This window comes from Phasianus colchicus, chromosome 7, assembly GCF_987193195.1.
Source record: "Phasianus colchicus chromosome 7, bPhaCol1.hap1.1, whole genome shotgun sequence".
Lineage (NCBI taxonomy): Eukaryota > Metazoa > Chordata > Aves > Galliformes > Phasianidae > Phasianus > Phasianus colchicus.
Window position 1 is genome coordinate 30,031,236 of NC_143442.1, and position 12,052 is coordinate 30,043,287.

The window sequence follows — 12,052 nt, forward strand, 5'->3', positions numbered from 1 at the left end:
CTGACATGCATATGTCTGACAAATGTTAAGGAAGGGCTGCTATTTCATTTAGAGTAGGAAAACACTTTGATGTAATATTTTGCTTCGGGATTTCTGAGGGTATAGTCTTGTGCTGTATACAATATATCCATATTATTGGTGTCCTAAATCTGACTTGAACTTTTCACTTTATTAAAATCATATTTTATTTTTACCTATTTTTTACAGGGATTACCTGGGCCTCCAGGTCCTCCGGGTGAAGGAGGAAAGCCAGGTGATCAGGTAATTTCTGTATAATTTTACAGAAATAACTTTGTGAGATAGCTTTACCTTTTCTTGTCTTTGTACTTTAATTTCCCGCTCTATTTCAAAATATTTACTGATGTAGTCTAGGAGCTGTCTATGAGGACTGCTTTTGGAAAAAGTAATTACTAGAATATAGCTATCTCATTATTCTTGGTTGGAAAATCTTTTGTTCTGAACAGATAGTATTCAGAGCTAGTCATCTACATTCACAGTACTTTGGAAATTAAAATAATTATCTGTAGTTTTCACAGCTATAAGGCTATGAATATGCTTTCATCCTAATGGTGAACTCTCTTCTGCATAGGGTGTTCCTGGAGATCCTGGAGTTGTTGGTCCATTGGGCCCCAGGGTAAGTATTTTCCTTCAGAAGTATTTGTAACAGTTTTCTGAGGTTGAAAGTTGATGCACCATGTGAAATTTGACAGCCAAAATGAACGTTTTGTCTTTCTGGTCCCCAGTAGAATAATTGTAAGCATGGATATATTTAAAGTTGATGTGTTTTCTATAAAACTGATCACCTTTAATGGTTCCATACCTCATGAAGTAGCATTAATATCTGCTGAGTGAACAGATGTAACTCTGTGAACTATGTGGTTTACAGTCTGTGGAAGGTTGTCTATTTTGCCAAGGAAGATTCTGTGAGATGCTTTAACAGTAAAAACATAATGCTGTTTTTTGTTTCATCCATTCTCCTCTGTAGATTGCTCTGAATATAATGCTTCCTGTTTATTTCTGTGGATACTACAATAGATAAAAAATGCAAAACAGCACTAGTTGAAAGGGCAAGTTCCCAGCTATAAGATATTATTGTTCAACATAATCGCTGCCATTAGCTATACATTTTTCACCAGTAATGAAAAAGAGTCTTTATGCAGCACTCATAAAAATCCATACCAGCAGAGTTGCTCCACTGATTCAAAGCTATATAATGGCACTGTTGCTGGGAAATTGTTGCCTATGACATCCATGTTTCCTTGGCCTGAACAGATGGATGTCAGAAGGCACCAAATCCAGACTGTACAGTGGGCGTGATAAAATGGCCCGGCCAAGATTGGCTCCACAGTCTTCATGCTGGTATGGGGCCTGATTGTCATCTTTTCAGACCTGACTCTGAAAGTTCGGGCCTTCAGCTTAGTCAGCATCATGATGTCGTGGTCAGTGTTGATGGTTTGTCAATGTTCCTGAAAATTGAAGGAATCTCCTTTCTTATTGCAAAAGACAGTGCACATCACTTTAGCCTGAAGGCTGCATCTTGAACTTTTTATTCCATGGGGAATTCACATGTCATCACTCCAAGGACTGCCGTTTTGATTCTAGCTCATAGTGGTGACATGAATTCTCATCACTGGTGATCATGCGAACCAGGAAACTGTCACCATCGGTCTCGTATTGGTTCAATAGGTCCTGCCAAACTTGCATATGGTGTTCTTTCTGTACCCATCTTTGTGGGAACCACCTCACACAAACTTTGTGATATTCCAATGTTACCACCATTGTTTCAGTGCGCTGAAGCTGACGTTTGGCTCTTTGCACAGCTCCCTGGTCATAATCCCCTGGTTGGCACGGATTAATATGCTCTTCATTTCATGCTGTGAAACTACATGACTGTCCAGAACATGGCTTATCTTTCACATTACCATTGCTGAAACACACCACCCACCATCTTGTTGCGCCCACAACCACTGTTTAGTGTTCACAAACATTCAGGAAGCATCAATGAATGCCACTGTGTGCCATTTTTTCCACATGGAGGAATTCAGTGACACACCTTTGCTTCATTCATGCTTCCACGTCAGGTGCCATTCTGTTAGACTGTGCCCCTCTGCTGCCATTAGCTGCATGGCAACAAAATGTAGCGGGATACTGGTGGAAAGGTTCAGCCTCTACTACTATGCCACCAACATCCGCCTCTAACACTGGGGGCCAGCATAATGAAATAGGAGGCGTTACTTTCGGAGCAGCCCTCGTAGGATTAGTTCACAGGCTCTTTTTTTATGGGTAGTTCTGTGCTCATAGTGTACTTAGGGTTTTTGCTACCAGAATTGTGCTCTGACTAGTAAATAAGTAACAATTGTCCATTTCATAGGGAGAACGCGGCAATCCAGGGGAACGGGGAGAGCCAGGTGCATCAGGACTTTCAGGTGAAAAGGGTATGGCTGGAGGTCACGGTCCTGATGGTCCAAAGGTAAACTGCAGTGATATTTGTGTTGCTAAACTGATGCCTTGTGTAATTGTTTTTCAGAAGTGCAGCAGAGAGATTTTTATTGTGTATACTTCTCAGTAGATCAAGGCAAAGCCATTTCTAAGCTACAAAAGAAGAAAATCTAATAATGGCTCTGTTTGAAGAACTGTATCAGTTTACTGTAAGAGAATTGGCAGTGCTGAGTGTTTAAAAGTAAATGCTGAAAACTGCACATCTTTCCTTCACCTGCAATTGATTTAATTGGTCCTTGCGCACTAGTTACATGAGATCTGTAGATAGACGTGAGCTGTGACAAACTAAGCATAAATAGAACATCTCTGCCCCCTGTTGCTTCTACCTGCTACTTTGTATAATAAACTATGAAGCATCAGGGTAAAGGCAGAGAGAAGCCCAAGCTGCTTTTTTTTTTTTTTGCCTGTTCTAACCACCAATATGCACTGGTATGATTACATGCTAATACGTTTGGAAGGTCTATGGTATTACAGTTGAATTTCCTGAGGAACACTTTGGGAAATGAGAAGTATTTGGACATGAATAAGTTCAAAATTTAAGAGAAAATTATTACTTAATACTGTACCCCAGAGACTTCGACACAGGCACAGCGTGTTCTGCAGCCTAGAGACAAAGATACTTCTCAGATGAATCAACAATAACTTGCACTTTATTCATTTCAGGGAAGCCCAGGTCCTAGTGGGACACCTGGTGATCCAGGCCCACCGGGTCTTCAAGGTATGCCTGGAGAAAGAGGGATTGCTGGAACTCCTGGTCCAAAGGGTGACAGAGTAAGTACTCTTGTTGTGACATGTAGAATCACCCGTCACTTAATATTGTATTTGTGCAATAGCATGAACTATTCAGCATTCATGTCATAACTTGGAGTTTCTGGGTTTTTTTCATAGGGCGGTATAGGTGAGAAAGGTGCTGAAGGTACTGCTGGCAATGATGGGGCAAGAGTAAGTAAATCTGTAACTCTTTTAATATCTGCCCTCCACACAGAAGTTTGTTTACTGTGTTAGGGGCTACTCAGAGTTAAACTCTACTCAAGTTGGAGATATAATGAATTGAGGCATTTCCTCTGATGCTTCAACTGTGGTCGAGTTTTGTGAGACAACTGTGCATAGTGTACTTGTATGCCTATTTCAAGCCCATATTTTGTATAATAGATCATTGGAGTTGAGATTTTAATGGTAAAGATTCACAGAAGTAACGTGTTAATTTGAGATTTTTAGATACACAAGGAAGCAAAAGTTAGTGCTGGAGAATCATCAAGCGTAATTGATCAGTTTGGATGGAGAGATTGGAATTCACTTGCCTAACTATGCCATGAAGAGAGAAAGTATGCTTTAGAGGAGTGTACAAGATGTATATGAATCTTCCAAAGTAATGATAGATGCTTTAAAATTAAAGCGTGAACAATTAGGATAAAAGATATTAATGTCTTCTGCATTAAGTGCGTAAAAAAGGACTTAATTTCTTCCTGAGAATGCAAAATAAAGCCAGGGCTGGTATTCTGTTTTTTATCATTGGCCTTATTCATAAATGCTGCGAAGGAGAAGTTGAAGTTAGTGAAGAAGCAGAGAATTAAGGAAAGCAAGACTACAGAGATACAGAACTTTTGTCACTGCGAAAAGAAATGCAAGTGAATTTTAGGTATGGAGGACACAATAAGTTTTCAGACAGAAAGAAGAATTTAAAGGAAAGAAGAAATAATGGAAATAGTATCAGGTTTTGAAATAACAATTTGAAGCATCACTTTTCTAACTTTCTTTCTACTTAATTTGTTCAAAAGGGTCTTCCTGGTCCAATAGGCCCAATGGGTCCAGCAGGGTCCACTGGAGAAAAGGTAAAGAGATTTTCATGCCATTCCTTACTCAAGTTTCTTAGTATCATCATGTTTTATTGGCGTTTTTGCTACTCATCCGATAAGTTATTGGGAACTAACTTAAAATTTTATCTTAAGGGTGAACCAGGTCCTCGAGGTCTAGTTGGTCCTCCCGGTTCTCGTGGAAACCCTGTGAGTAAATGTTCGGTTGTTACCTGGCATGAGTTAACAAATATTACAAATATTTAATTCTGATCCAAGCTTTTGGGCATTTGTATCATTTTCTTGAATATTTTCCAGTTTTTCTTTTCTTTCTTTCTTTCTTTTTTTTTTTTTTTTTTTAGCCAATTTGTGTAATTCCTGTCTTGATATTGCACTTGCAAAAGTGTTTCCAGGTCTCGTTCTTCTGTCTTGTACTTGTTTTAGGGCAATCTTTACTTAGAGTTACCCTCATTTACCTCGATTCTGAAAGTATAGCACTACTTCTAATCATTTAAGTCTTTTTAAAAGATTGCCAATTCTAGATATTACTGTATTCAAAAAATTGCTTAGAAGGACAAAGCACAGAGATATATCTTGATTCATCCAAAAGTGTTAATTCTTTTCATCTATTCTTCCTTTTATTTGTGATTTAGATGTCTTGTTAGTTGGCTTGGATGACAAAGGAGTTAGAACCTCAGCCCATCTAGATTCTTCATACCAATTGGAATTGATTATGTCTCTGTCATAAATCAGAACAATCTCAATCCTAGTATAAATTGAAACAGCTTGCACCCCTCTGGGGAGTGCTGGAGCTTGGCAGCCTTCAACTCCTCCCTTTGCAAACAAACATTATGTGAAAAGACCAGCTGAAGCAGTTCACAGCCCATTCTGATCTTGCTCAGGAGCGTATCTTTGAATTGTTAGTAGTTTTTTTCCCCAGATGTATCTGATTGGAATAGTAAATTCTTTAGAATGTGTTATTAGCTAATCCTGCTACTAATGGAAGTGGCTGTGAGTGAGCAGAATTTCTCCTATTGTTGTTCTACTGTTTGTATATGTCTTTTGTCTCTAAATTCCAAAAGTTTATGTAGTCTTGACCACAGGGCAGGCCTTATTGTCATAGTTAGCATCTTTTATTGTGTGATTAAATGATCATTTGATTCGGATTAATAGAGCAAGAATATAATCACACAATAGTAAATAGCTAACTTGCTTTCTTCTTTATTTGCCTACAAAAATTACTGTATATAAACAGACGTTTATTTTACTTACAATTACTCTTTTTTTTAAAATAGGGTTCTCGAGGAGAAAATGGCCCAACTGGTGCTGTTGGTTTTGCCGGTCCTCCGGTATGTGTTTCGTAACACTAATGAGTTTCTTTTAGTCATGCTTTGACTTATTTAGTTTATTTCATTATGAATAATACTGCAGTGTTTTGGAACGTCAGTCACGTTTTTGTTGGAAAAGGATCTGTTTCTTTTTCCCATCGTTATACAAAGTAGTGAGGAAGGCCAATGAATACCCTAGATGATTGAAAAATAGCTTTGTTCAAAAGGTGATGTAATTTTTCACCGGATTTCATATTTCATGAATACACTTAGTTGTTCCTTTGAGATTAAAACGAAACAGATTGAGAAGTGTCATCTACTGAAGGTAGCAAAATTTACTCTGTGACTAGTGGGGGATGGTATGAATTCATGGAATAAATAGAAAATTTGTGAGATTTTTCAGTGAATACCTCAAACTTTGCCTCACAAGGAATTAGGTGCCTGCTTTCCCTGTTGGGAAGAAAAGACTGGAAAAAGAATGTCGGTTCACTTTCTTTTACAAATGGAACAGGTTCTGAGGAAAATACAAAATCTAAAGAAATAAAAATATTAATTAAAAAATATTTTTAATGGAAATTCTGGCTTCACAGAGTTTTCAGAAAACCACATGTCATCTTCTGCAGACTGTGGTGAATGATTACATTTCCCTTGAATTTACCTATTGAGCAAATGCACTGTTTTATTTTATGTTTTATTTTGCTTTCTAGATGTTCTCTGCAAAGTGACCTGTTAGGTTAGAAGGATGTGGTATTCTCTGTTCTGGTGCTTCTTCTATAATATGATTTCTTATAGGGCCCTGATGGTCAGCCGGGTGTGAAAGGTGAACCTGGGGAACCTGGACAGAAAGGAGATGCTGGATCTCCAGGACCTCAGGGGCTTGCTGGATCTCCTGGTCCACCAGTAAGTAGAAGTAGGATCATCAGAGAATAGTGTCACAGATTGATCCTGCTTAAAGTCTTCTGAGTGTTCACCGTCACTCCTCTTTTTCTCCTTTCCTCTTAGGGTCCTTCAGGTGTTCCTGGTCTGAAAGGTGGTCGAGGAACTCAGGGTCCCCCTGTAAGTAGATTTTATTTTTTGTGAGGTAACTGCAGACAATCTAACATGACAACTGTATGCAATGTGTGTGCTATTCCTCATCTCAGCTTGCATTTTGCAGTTTCACTAATTTGGTTAAGAGCTCTTCAGGTAATTTCAGTGCTGTGTTTCTTTTATAAAGTTGGTGTTAAAATATGTTTTAGGGTGCTACTGGATTCCCAGGATCTGCTGGAAGAGTTGGACCTCCTGGACCTACTGTAAGTCAATTGACATTTCAGTAATAGATGTATATTATAACTCAGTCATTGAACATTTGAATAAAATAGTGTGAAGCATGAAGCAATGTTTATCATGTGATGCTATGAAAGAGAGCAGTTTGTCAACACTGGCTTCTGTGACTTCACTGGATTAAGTAGCGTTTAGTTAGACTTCGCATTAGCTTCTCAAACTACTCTGCAGGGTTAATGAAGTGACAATCTTATCTTTTGTTCTTTTTTTTTTTTTTTTTCTTCAGGGGTGACTGAGGTTAGGAGAGTTTTTGGAAAAAAAGCTCTACTAGTTTCTCATTAGTGGAGTTACTCATGAGATCCATTAAAATTAAAACACAAACCCAAATCTCTCGTGTGTAAACGTTCTTAGAAACTCTCAAGTAAAAAAGAAAACTTAGCTGTGGATCAACAAGTGAAGATTCATCTTCACAGAGTAATTTTAGCATGAAATAAATGGCAGTTGTGGTGAGTTTGCCCAAAGGTGAAGTTTATGGAAAACCTAATATGAATGTGAATTCCTTTAAAGGTATTTGAGAAATGAATGAAGGCTGGTGACAGCACTCTTTTGGACCATATGACTCAAAACATTGAACGTGAACTTGTGTTTGATATTGAACCCCTGGCCAAAGAATGTTCTAGCAGTAGTTGTATAGTAGAAGTTTTAAAAAAAAAAAAAAAAAAGTGCCTTTTAAAGGAGGGATTTGAAATTGTGATGGGATGAGAAAGAAGGCTTGAGCATAGATATAACTTTAAAACCCTGGGAGTTTAGCACCGCTGTACGTGAGATTATACTATGTCTGTGCTCTGTCACACGTTCTTCCTCCCTGAGTTCATATTTAAAGTTGATAAAAAGAACAGTCCTTGGTGGTTATTTGTCCTGATAGAATAATGTCCATTGTAACAAAGTTTTTAAATCTTACTAGGGAGCTCCAGGGCCTGCTGGGCCTGTTGGTGAGCCAGGAAAAGAAGGTCCCCCAGGTCTTCGAGGTGATCCTGGTTCTCATGGTCGTGTGGGTGATCGAGGACCAGCCGGGCCTCCTGGTGGTCCTGGAGACAAGGGTGATGCAGGGGAAGATGGGCAACCGGTATGTCCTTCTTCATGTCATTACTTCTCCCTCAACTAATTCTAAGCTTGGTCTTGTCATGTTATTGCTACAGAAATTATGGTAGCATCATTTCATCTCCTGTGAATTTCAGGGTCCAGATGGCCCCCCAGGTCCAGCAGGAACTACTGGTCAAAGAGGTATCGTTGGTATGCCAGGACAGCGAGGGGAAAGAGGCATGCCAGGACTGCCAGGTCCTGCAGTAAGTAACAGCCAAACTGATATGCCAACCTTGAATGTTCTTATCGTCTTTGTGGGATGAGAGCTTAGTACACCATAATGTGAAGAGAAAACTGGAAAACATAAATTCCTGGAGTGAATGTAGAGAGAATAGCAAATAACTAAATCTCATAAAAGTGTATGAGTGGGAGATGATATTTCTGATTTATTGGATAACCTGAATTTGAATTAAGAGTAAGTGGGTTATGTGCTAAGGCATCTGGCTAAAGTATTCTTATTTGACTTGAAACTAGATATTTGAAAAAGACACCTGAGACTATACACTTAGGTGTCCAAAAGTCACTTGAATGTGAGTAAATGTTTCTGTAACTGCTATTTCCTAAATTGTGAACTACAAGATTCCCAGTTGCCATTTGTGCTCTTTACTTCATTGTAGTATTTAGAGGTATTTATTAAAAAGCCTAATTATCCAGGAGACAAAAATATTAAATAAAGTATCAATAAAAATGGTAGTATGGAAGTTCTGTCACTAGTGCTGGATCCACAAAATCACTTTATAGTTTGACAACTATTCCAGGTTAAAAGAATGCTTTGGTGTAAATTGATTCAAAGCTCATTGCATTTTTCCAGTGTTGGGAAAACTTTCTCTGCTGAGGATAAGGCCATAAAACATTGACAAAGAAATTGCATATTAATGATCTGCTCCTAGACAGACTAATGTCAAGTGAAGCTTTTAGTCAGTATAACCCTATTTAAAAGTGAGTAACACAAATAAGTTGCTTAAAAATATTGCAGTATATGAAATATTATTAAAAATCTATTAGAATACTAAAATGCTATAACTCAATGGAAAGCATGGCAATAATAGCAGGACGTGGCAAAGTCCTAAGCTGCAACAAGTGAGGATATGCCCAAATGCGGCAGCCACGTAAGTAGAAACAAAGGAAAGAATTTGCTTACCCTTGGGAGGTCACAGATATGCAGGGATCTTTGTCAAGATTCTCTTGCCTCCACTGCTGACCCTGAAAGGAAGTCTGGGAGAGGGTCTATCCTGGCTCCAGCCCTTCCTGTTACTCAGATGCATTGCATGCACCTGAGCTCTCCTGGGTTGGCTCTGCCTTCCCACCAGGCTCAAGCACTGGTTCAAGCTGTGGCTTAGGTTTCCACTACAAATACTGTCCTTAATTTTCAGTTTTAGGAAGACAAAAATGTTGAGGGTAGTTCAGATTCATGAGCAGTGTCTTATAGGCATTATTTTTCTTGTGCTTTCTTCTTTCAGTGATTAAAATGTTGATGTGGCATTTCTCATTTCTTTTAGGGTACACCAGGAAAACAAGGTCCCACAGGGCCACCGGGTGATAAAGGTCCCCCAGGACCTATTGGCCAGTCTGGTGCCACTGGACCTGTAGGGGAAGCTGGTCCAGAAGTAAGTATTAGAGCCTAGGAATATGCAGGAAAAAAAACCAAAAGAACAGAAAGACAAATTTTTAGTTTGTCGTGTGTAAGTGTGAGATTATGGAGCTAATCAATGGCCATATATGTTTCATAACTCTAGGGACCTGCTGGTAATGATGGTACTCCAGGACGAGATGGAGCTGTTGGAGAGCGTGTAAGAATAAGTTATTTTCTTAAACCTGTAAATCTCAATTTTATTGTTTTTTTAGCGGTTTTGTTTTTTTCATTCAGTTAACTGGGATGAAGAATTTACTTCAAAAGCATATTACATCTTTGAGTAAGAAGATTCTCTCAAAATTGACACGTGGCTAAGAACACCTGTCCCTGGAAACTCAGACTTGAGTTCTTACAGAATGAATATCTTTGTAGATCGCAGTTATGAGAAAATAGATTAGGAATGCTAATGTCTCATTGCTTTGGGGAAAATAAATTGAGAATGCTAACTTATTGTTTTAGTTTACTTTCATTCTCTTCAGATAAATAATATTGAAATTACGTTTTGCAGGGTGATCGTGGTGAGCCTGGCCCTGCAGGCTTACCTGGTTCTCCAGGAGGTCCTGGAACTCCAGGTCCTGTTGGACCTCCAGGAGATGCAGGTCAAAGAGGTGAAACTGTAAGTGACTTGTTTTGTTTTGTTTTGGTTTTAATAATTTGTTATTTTTTTATTTATATATATATATATAAATGTATATAATAATAATAAAAAAATATGGTATTGTGTCTACTTTTGTGGACTGATTCACATGTCCTCTCTGTGCAATCTTTTAGGGTTCTCGAGGGCCAGTGGGTCCCCCAGGCCGTGCAGGAAAAAGAGGTTTGCCTGTAAGTTTTCCCTGATCTCTATGGTTTTATCTGAAATACTTTTAACAGGACTGAGCGTGAGAAACAAAGCCCGAATCAGAATACTGAGCAAAGCTTCAACATTAAGTGCTTTGATTTCCAAATGCTTTTGAAGTCTTTTTGGAGCGTGATGCTGTCCAGAGCATGGTAGACCTAAGTTAGTAGTTGGCTATGATCTGTCTGGCAATTCACATTAGGAGAGCAGAAATGAATGCTAAAGGCAGACTATTAGATCAAAATGGCAGAAATATCAAAGACAAAAAAAAAAAGAAAATCACCTGTTCCCATGAAACTGCCTTATTCTGCTTAGAAGAATCTGAATTCAATCCAATAGAAAAGCAAACAGACCCCATCTTTTTGTGTTACATAATTCTTTTATAATCCAACATTGGAGAAAAATGAATTGCAAACTTGGGAAATTGAAAGAATGTTGTCCAGACCCTAAGCAGAAGTCATATGAGTGAAAGAAATGTTTATTGAGTAGTTAGTGATAATGATGCCATTGATAAACTATTTGGTATTTGGCACTGAGAAATTTAGCATGAAACTTGTGATAAGAAATATGGAACTGAGAGCATGAGCCATTTTTTTTGATGATTCTTTAATTACTATGGAAATTTTCAATCTAAAATGACAAGAATGAAATTGATAGCAGGAGAACCCAGCCATTTGCACCAGGGAGCCCAAACACTGTTGTCTGCAGTTAGGCAGTGTAACTTCACTTGTACTTCAATCATAACGAAGGTAAAAGGAGTTTCAAGAATTGAAAGTGCAACACAGAGGCTTTCTGTTTATTGTTACAAGCCTGTGAAAGGTTCGTAATACTTCAGTCTTGCCCATGGAAATAATTTTCTATATTCAGTAAGACAAAGATGTTTCTCAGTGTTAATTTCATGGTATAATTTATTTACTATTATTATTACGGTTTTTTTATTCTTTTTTAACTGTATTATGAAGTTAAGTAGACTAAGCCTATCACACTTGTAATTAAGTATAACACAGTTTTTTGTAAATGTTTGCTTATTACTTTGGTAACAATTACAATTCTTGGAGCTGCCTCAGCATCATATTCTTTTTATCTGTAGAAGTGAAGGTGTTCTGAATGCAGCACCTAGAAGAAAATGAGTGGGATTTTTTTGTTTGTTTTTTTTTTTTTTGTTTCCCAGTTTGGAATTTTACATTTAATTACTGGTTGTTACAGGGTCCCCAAGGGCCTCGTGGTGACAAAGGTGACAATGGAGATCGAGGTGACAGGGGCCAGAAAGGACACCGAGGTTTCACTGGGCTTCAAGGTCTTCCTGGTCCTCCTGTAAGTTGTTTTGTTCATACTGTAATCATATTTCTATGGCAGTTAAACCATGTGTTAGAAACATATTAAAAAACAACAACAAAAACTCACAAAGGAAGAACAAAACCAAAAGTTCTGTTTTTGTTTTTGTTTTTTTTCCTCATTAGGTATTTTTGGGTGGCCTGTCTGTCTGCACTTGCTAATTATTTTTATTGCAATATTACAATACTACTTTGTAGTGAAGTAAACCTTTGCTTTGCGA

General features: G+C 38.1%; 1 protein-coding gene across 1 annotated transcript in view; it reads left to right on the forward strand.

The window, feature by feature from the left end:
* COL5A2 (collagen type V alpha 2 chain) overlaps positions 1-12,052 on the forward strand; it is a 150,310-nt gene that overhangs the window by 128,483 nt on the left and 9,775 nt on the right. Inside the window, exons 33-50 of the mRNA XM_090144596.1 lie at positions 208-261; positions 590-634; positions 2,372-2,470; positions 3,163-3,270; positions 3,388-3,441; positions 4,278-4,331; positions 4,449-4,502; positions 5,588-5,641; positions 6,413-6,520; positions 6,623-6,676; positions 6,859-6,912; positions 7,848-8,009; positions 8,122-8,229; positions 9,526-9,633; positions 9,763-9,816; positions 10,168-10,275; positions 10,431-10,484; positions 11,704-11,811. Coding sequence (XP_090000722.1) covers positions 208-261; positions 590-634; positions 2,372-2,470; positions 3,163-3,270; positions 3,388-3,441; positions 4,278-4,331; positions 4,449-4,502; positions 5,588-5,641; positions 6,413-6,520; positions 6,623-6,676; positions 6,859-6,912; positions 7,848-8,009; positions 8,122-8,229; positions 9,526-9,633; positions 9,763-9,816; positions 10,168-10,275; positions 10,431-10,484; positions 11,704-11,811 — 1,440 coding nt within the window. The remainder of the gene's footprint in view (positions 1-207; positions 262-589; positions 635-2,371; positions 2,471-3,162; positions 3,271-3,387; positions 3,442-4,277; positions 4,332-4,448; positions 4,503-5,587; positions 5,642-6,412; positions 6,521-6,622; positions 6,677-6,858; positions 6,913-7,847; positions 8,010-8,121; positions 8,230-9,525; positions 9,634-9,762; positions 9,817-10,167; positions 10,276-10,430; positions 10,485-11,703; positions 11,812-12,052) is intronic.